The 8,234-nt window shown below is 36.0% G+C and overlaps 1 protein-coding gene across 1 annotated transcript in view; it reads right to left on the bottom strand.

The window, feature by feature from the left end:
• Positions 1 to 8,234, bottom strand: part of LOC135215789 (mucin-2-like) — a 47,209-nt gene that overhangs the window by 33,425 nt on the left and 5,550 nt on the right. Inside the window, exons 5-8 of the mRNA XM_064250740.1 lie at positions 8,011 to 8,150; positions 7,071 to 7,200; positions 6,303 to 6,441; positions 1,701 to 1,783 (exon numbers count right to left, since the gene is read on the bottom strand). Coding sequence (XP_064106810.1) covers positions 1,701 to 1,783; positions 6,303 to 6,441; positions 7,071 to 7,200; positions 8,011 to 8,150 — 492 coding nt within the window. The remainder of the gene's footprint in view (positions 1 to 1,700; positions 1,784 to 6,302; positions 6,442 to 7,070; positions 7,201 to 8,010; positions 8,151 to 8,234) is intronic.

Here is an 8,234-nt window from a genome sequence, read left to right on the forward strand (position 1 = left end):
AATCCCATTATAATAAGATACAAAGAGATCAAGTATGAGTGGCCCACCCTATGAGAGAACAAGTCATCCACCTCCTTGAGACCATTCGTTGAGGGGGAGGAAAGCACCAACTTAGGAAGCTGAGCATTATCATCTGACTGGTTCCTCATAAGGAGCGTCGAAGCTGGAGAAACTGGGACAATTGTTGCAAAGAAGTCAGGAAAGCTGGCAAGAAGATATCTAAGCAGGGAAGCACAAGCCAAAGGAGGAGTGGGTGCTTGATCAAAGACCTCCTCATCAGAAGAAACAGGTGAGAGGCTTTGGGAGGTTTCTGTAAAAAAAAAACCCATATAGCCATCAGCTGACACTTAATTGGTTCCAACGAAAGATCTTCTTAAGCTGAAGAGTGATCTTGAGGAGGCAAAGAGAGAGCACAAGAGCTGGCGCCGGGTGTATGGCTGGCAGCACAAGTCTGGGAACTGGTGTCTGATGCTTGAAAGTAGGTGCCAAGCGCTCTGGTGGTGACAGGAGCTAGGAGATAGAGAGATGCTTGGATGAAGGCTACTGCCATCTGCGTGGGTCTTTTGGGAGCCTGGGAACAAAAATGGGAGCTCAATATACGAGAAAAAGACTCCGGGCTGTCCCATCCTGACACAGGGTCGAGCCAAAATAGAGGCAGAAGGAGGCTCAGTGAAGCTGCAGGAGGGTTTGAGGACTATGACTGGCCTCTCTATACCTCTTGACTGGGAGAGGGAAGAGGGCGAGACAAAGCTGGGAAACACCACCAGCGCCTCTTGTCGGGGTTGGAATCTTCTGAATCCGAAGAGTAAAGTAGTAGGAGAGCTAGGGATCTGAGAAATAGCAAGAACTGGTTATGGAGGGACAGTACTATCCTCTACTGCCCTACCCAAAGTAGGAGACTAGTTTTTCTCTATTTTTGGCTCTAGAGGCTGCCTTTTTCTTTTTCTCCCTCTCAAGGTTGACTAAATGAGACTTTAACACTTTCCTTTTTCTTATCATCCCAGTAGTGGCATTCACTACAAGAATGCCAGAAGAACTAGAGTCTGACATTATGAGAAAAAGCTAGAATAATGTTAACTAAAGAGCTAACAAAGCAACAATTCATTGAAGGCCACAACAAATTTGAATACTTCACCAATTCCTTGAAAATACTTCCAAAAAATGACGAAGAAAGACTGCAGAGAACACTTGATGTTAGTCGAGAGCTGGCAGAAAACAAATTGAGCTTCTTGCTACATTGTTCTTCTCCCCGAAAGTGGGTAGGGTTTGTCACCTACACAAAACAATTGAAGCGATACCGCGAATTTTGAATTTTTAGGTTACTGTGGTTGAAAACTTAAGCTATGTAATTACTTGGTAACTTACTTATATGAAAGTAATGAATTAGCACGTTCTCACACCTTTCTTCAGTATCTTTTTAAAGAACTGATAAAATACAGTTCAAGAGTAGGGATGGCAATAAAAAAATGGCCACATTATTTCTTAATCTTAGTATAACCAAGTGGAAAACAAGGTAAAAATAAGCAAAGAGCCTGGAAAATCTGATTGCCACTGATAAGCTTAAGGGGAAAAAATTAATTATTTGACTCAATTTTAACTTTCCCACTGATTTGCATAAATTCATAATTATTAACAACACATCACTTTTGTGAATTGATAAAGAAAACAAAATGATAAGGATCCAAAAGTAGTGCACTTACTTCAGAAGATACTGAAGTTGAATTTGGACTTGGAATTTCAGACGAGGATGCCGTTTCTGTAACTGATGTCACTGTTGATAATTCTGCAAAAGATATTAAGCTGAAGTTTTCTCCTATAGATGATCCAGCATAAATTGAATCTGAACTTGGATAATCAACTGTTGGTGATGTTTCCCCTGTTTCCTTTTGACTAACAGATGTTGGAGCTGTTTATATTTCTGTAAATAATGTTGAGTTTGCAGTTTCTGCTGCAGATGACCCAATAGAAATTGAATAGGAGTTTAGAGTGGTAGCTGTTGAAGGTATCATTGTTTTTTTAATATTTCTACAGGTATTGTTGAGTTTGGAGTTTCTGCAATAGATGATCCAATAGAAAATGAATCTGAGTCAAATGTATGTAATGTTTCCCAAGTTCCCATTTGAAACATCTGTAAATAATGTTGAGTTTGGATTTTCTGTTTCAGATGTTCCAACAGAAAGTGAATTTGAAATTGGAATATCAGCTGGAGGCGGCGTTTGCCCAGTTCTCTTCTGGCTAACTCCTGTAGATGATATTTTACTGATACTGTTTTCATTAATTGATGCTAGCATTTCAGTAAATATTGTTGAGTTTCGAGATTCTACTGTAGATGATCCAACAAAAATTGAATCTGACCTTGGAGGTTTATCTGTATATGTTTCCCAAGCCTTTGGGCTAACTGATGTTGCTGCTGGTGAAATTCTGTTAGTACAGTTGAGTTTTGAGTTTCTACTATAGATGAATCAACAGTATTTGAATATGGACTTGGAATGTCAGCTGCATAAATTTCTGTTACCATTACTGAATTTGTAGTACCTCCTTATGTTGATCTGGCTGGCAGATAGTGAATCTGAGCTCTGAGTGTCAGTTAGATTTGATGTTTCCATAGTTCTTTTCTGACTAACTGAAACAGATGCTGTTGACATTTCTGCTAATATTTTTGATGCTGGATTTCTTACTATATAGATGCTCCAACTAATGTATCTGAGCTTGGAGTGCCTGCTGTAGGTGATAATTCATCAGTGACCTTTGGGCTAATCGATGGTGATATTGTTGACATTTTAATTAACACTATTGAGTTGAAAGTTTTTGCTACAGACGATCCAACAGAATCTAAATCTGAACTAGGATGGCCAGCTTTAGGTGATATATTCAAAGCTCCCTTTTGATTAACTGATGCTACTGACGTTTCTATAACTATTGTTGAACTAGGAGTTTCTGCCATAGATGATCCAATAGACATTAAATCAAAACTTGGAGTTTCCACTGTAGTTGATGTTTTCAAAGCTCCCGTTTTACTATTTGACAGTGATGCTGTTGAAATTTTGGTAAATATTGTTAAGTTTGGAGTTTTTGCTATAGATTGACTATCAGAAATTGAACCTAATTTTGGTATGTCAGCTACATTTGATGTTTCCATGGTTCCATTTTGACTAACTAACATTGCTGTTGTTGATATTTCTGGAAATATAGCTGATACAGGAGTTTCTGCAGCATATAATCCAGCTTTGAGTGTCTTCTGTAGGTGAGGCTTCCTTGGTTCTCTTTTCAATAACCAATGTTGATGCTGTTGGCATTTCCATGAATATTGATGAAATTGGAGTTTCTGTTGTAGATGATCCAGCAAAAACTGAAGCCAAACTTCTATTGTAAGCTGTAGATGATTTTTCTCCGGTTAACTTTAGAATAATTGATGTTGATGCTGTTGAAGCTTCTGTATATATTAATGGACTCAAAAAAGTTTTTGCTCTAGATGACATACATGTAGTTGAATCTATACTTGTCAATGTAATTGAAGGTATAAAAGATATTGTTGGTGTTGATGATGATATCTCAGTTGTTGTTTCAATTATGTTTGTAATTTCTGCTGTAGATGACATACTTGAAGCTGTAACTTCACTAGTCAGCGTAGTTGAAAGAGTTGACAATGTTGATAATGACAATGATGAAAATGAAGTAGTTGATGTCTCACTTGTTGCTGTTGTTGAGCTTGGAGTTTCTGCTATAAATGACAAACCTGAAGTTGAATCTTCACTTCTCAATGTAGTTGAAAGCTTAGAAGATAATGCTGATGCTGATATCAATGATGATGAAGTAGCTGATATTTCAGTTGTTTTTTCTATTGAGATTGCACTATCTATAACTAAAGTTAAATCTTCATTTGTCAATGTAGTTGAAAGCTAGAAGATAATGCTGATGCTGATATCAATGAAGATAAAGTAGTTGATGTTTCAGTTGTTAATCCTGTTGAGTTTGGAGTTTCTACCATAGTCAACAACCTGTTGTTGAATCTTCACTTGCCAGAGTATTTGAAAGATTAGAAGATGACATTGATGATAATATCAATCAAGACAAAGTAACTGAGGTCTCAGTTATTGTTTCTGCTGTGCATGAAGTTTCTGCTGTAGATGACATAACTGAAGTTGAATTTTAACTTCTATATCTAGTTGAAAGTTTAGAAGATAATGTTGATGATGATAACAATCAACCAAGGCAAAGCAGCTGATGTCTCAGTTGATGTGTCTGTTGAATTTGGCATTTCAACTGTAGATGACATACATGAGGTTGAATCTGAACTTCTCATTATAGTTGAGAGTTATTAGATAATGTAGATGATGATATCAATGAACACAAAGTAGCTGTTGTCCCAGTTGTTGCTGTGTTTGGAGTTTCTGCTGTAGATGATGTAGCTGAAGTTGTATCTTCATTGTCAATGTGGTTGAAATAGTAGGGTAAGGTGGGTGAATACTGACCGAGGAGGAACATCGACCAAATGCTCTGGTATGACAACTATTTCAAATTGCGCACCGAAACTCACCACCAACGCAGCCCCCATCTCAGTGAACAACACACGAGTAACTGGTTTCCACCATCACGGCATCTGTGTTTATCATGTAAGAAAATTGATTTTTTGGATGTCTGTTGTTATTTTTCATGTTTCTTATATAGTCTCTCATGTTGGTGAATAAGGCGTGATTGTTTTGAGTTAAGTTTAATTGCAATATTTAGCAATATTGACATGTTATCGAGTGAAATGAAGTGCGTCCTTTCAAAGTGGCTGCCAAGGCATTGTTATAAAAAAAAAATGGTGGTGAAGGGGAGCACCTACCATAAACTTATGGGGGAGCATCGGCTGCCAACACCGATGCGTGAAAGTTTGAATATTTTGAAATACTTGGAAAAGCATAAAAAAAGTGACTGATTATGTACATTAACATAAAAATAAATGATGGTGGTGAAGTGGTGCATTTAAATGAAGTGGAATAGTTTCTTTGTCTTGAAGGTGTCTTATGTTTCTAGAATTATCTTTGTCTCTCTTAGTTAAGTTCGTTTTGTAAAATAAATGTTATTTTTTTATTATTTGTATATCTTTCATTTCACCACTTAATAATGAAGGGGATGGCTAGGGTTATCATATAAGTTGATTCCAGGCGAAATTTTTTTTTTTTAGCTTCAAAAAAGGGTCAGTGTTTCCCCTCGGTATGGGGAACACTGACTGGGGTACCAAAAAGTTTTAAAGTGCAAAATATGACACTTATTCTCTGAGTTGGGTATTTGTGAGTATACCATAGGTGGGCCATGTTGTGTAGTTTGTTTTGGGTACAGTGTGCACCATCTCAGGTACAAAATGGAATTTTTATGCAATTTTTTTCTACTAATAGGTCGGTGTTCCCCACCTCACCCTAGATGATGATGTTGATGACATAATTGAAGAAAACGTGACTGATGTCTCAGTTGTTGGTAAAGTTGAGTTTTGAGTTCCTACTGTAGATGACATACCTGATGTTGTATCTTCACTTATTAATGTAGTTGAAGAAGGCGATGATGATGTTGATGACATTATTACAGACACACACGCTGATGTTTCAGTTGATGTTAAAGTTGAGTTTGGAGTTTCTGCTTTAAATGATGTACCTGAAGTTGTATTTTCATTCGACAATGTAGTTGAAATAGTAGATGATGATGATGATGACATCAATGAAGACAAAGTAGCTGAAATTTCAGTTGTTGTTCTTGTTGAGTTTGGAGTTTCTGCTTTAGATTGTTCCCAGAGTTGTATCTTCACTTGTGAATACAGTTGACAGAGTAGATGATGATGTTGATGACATCAATGGAAGCAAAGTAGCTGATGCCTCTATTGCTGATGTTGTTGAGTTACGAGTTTCTGCTGTAAATGATGTACCTGAAGTTGTATCTTCACTTGTCAATGTAGTTGAATTAGGAGATAATGATATTGATGACATTATTGAAGAAAAACTGGCTGTTGTCTCAGTTGTTGTTAAAGTTGAGTTTGGAGTTTCTGCTGTAGATGACATACCTGAAGTTGTATCTTCAATCGTCAATGTAGTTGAAATAGTAAATGATGATGTTGATGACATCAGTGAAGACAGAGTATATGACGTCTCAGTTGTTGTTGTTGAGTTTGGAATTTGTGAAGTAGATGACATACCTGAAGTTGTCTGTATTTGTCAATGTAGTTGAAATATTGGGTGATGGTGTTAACAGTATCAATGAAGACAATGTAGCTGATGTCTTAGATATTGTTAATGTTGAGTTAGAAGTTTCTGCTGTAGATAACGTACCTGAAGTTGTATTTGCACTTGTCAATATAGTTGAAAAAGTAGATGATGATGTTGATGACATCAATGTAGACGAAATAGTTGAGTTCTCAGTTGTTATTGTTGTTGTGGTTGTATTACATGTGCACGGCTCACCTTCCATCTGTATTAACAAAAAAAAAAAAAAAAAAACTTAGCAAATTCATAAAGCCATGTGATAATAATGTACGATTATTTTTTTCATAAATAATGAATTGCTCACTAATTATACCTATATTTCTGGTAACTAGACAGAACAACTGTTAACAGTCAAATGTTCATTGTTGTATTACAAGCTAAATCTATAGATAGTCCAACAGTTGAATCAAGAATGAAACGTCTTCATAAAATTCTACAGTTTGACACTTATAGAAGCGTTACCAGCACAAACATAATTACTTTCATAACATGGAGCATTTATCTTTGTTATTATCCAGGTATAAAAACTCTAAGAGCCATGGCTATTATGATGCTTTTGCTGTAAAGCTTATTGAACCAAAAAGTATTGTACAATATGTCTGAAAGGAAAAAAAAAATAATGGCCACAACCATGCAGCTATTTTATTGCACAGTCCATCATATCACATTTACTTCATAATACAGTAATTCATTAATTACTTTGTTATATTTTTGCATGCATGTTTATAAGTAAATAAATTATTTAATTCTTTGACAATTGTGCAAAAAAAACTAAAGAAACACCTCAATAAGTTGCACATTTATAAATAGTCATGTCAATGACAGTTTTCTTACCTTCTCCATTACATATTCTTTAAGGAAGTATTTGCGTTCAAGAATAGGAACAGCAAGAAGCATCTCCAAATGTGGATTCATTTCTCCTGATGTTAAGTTCAGGCTGTTCACCTTGCTAGCATTGGCCTCCCTGAAATGAATGGACATTAAAGTGACTACAAACATACTCCTCTTTACCTATCTTTCCTTGTATTAGATTTTATTTGAGGTATACAGATAAGAAAAGAGAATTTCATATGATAAACGAAGATTTCACACCTCTTCAATCTAAGTTTCGTATCATAAGTCTTAATCATAGCACTTAATCACTGCTCTTCGTTCAATTGTTGCATTACATATGCTTCATTAGCCTATGCTTTTCTTTGAGATCCTGTACTAAGTATTCCAATCTCTAGGACCACGATAATACTCTACTGACTGTAATCTTTTGACCAACAGCAATATGCTCAGTTTCAACATAATTCCTGACAGAGGGTTAATTACTACTGATTATGAAGTCTTTCTCCTTACAAAACCAGCGAGTGAAATATTTTCATAGTGAACTTGAAAAAAATACAGACTCAGCAGCCTACTGAAGTTAGATTCTAACACACTTATTGCTTAGGTCCAAACCCAGATGCAAAGACTGAGTTTTTGGTTGAATCTGATAATTTTTGATGATTACACACATGATCATATGTTATGGAATTGTTCTTGGCATCTGATTAACGGACTGTTCAGTGAAAACATTTCATGTATAATGATATTAAACAGTCAAGATTTCTGAAGTCATATCCCACCTCTGCCATAAAAAGAAAAAAGCTTTTGTAAATAGAGGTGTTCGTTTGATGAAGTAAGCCTCTCCAACCAAAGATTTCCTAAAGTTCATCTCGTTAGTGAATGTCATCTTTAACTCTTCAAAACAGTTTTCCCTTTTCTTAATTAGAAATCAAAATCGTACTTATCAATAAAGCTGGCGTTCTTGATAGCTGGTACTTGAAGTGGATGATCATCAACAGGAGTCTCAGAAGCGCAATAGCAAGGAGGAGAGTCACATTCACAAGTTGTTCCCACGTGATCATAAAAAATAAACTGTTCAATCTGAAAAATGGATAGACAGAAATTGATCTTGAACTTAGAAACAACTTTACTTTTTTTATAGTTTTAGGGTCCATCAAGGCTTTT

The sequence above is a fragment of the Macrobrachium nipponense genome, chromosome 5 (assembly GCF_015104395.2).
Source record: "Macrobrachium nipponense isolate FS-2020 chromosome 5, ASM1510439v2, whole genome shotgun sequence".
Taxonomy (NCBI): domain Eukaryota; kingdom Metazoa; phylum Arthropoda; class Malacostraca; order Decapoda; family Palaemonidae; genus Macrobrachium; species Macrobrachium nipponense.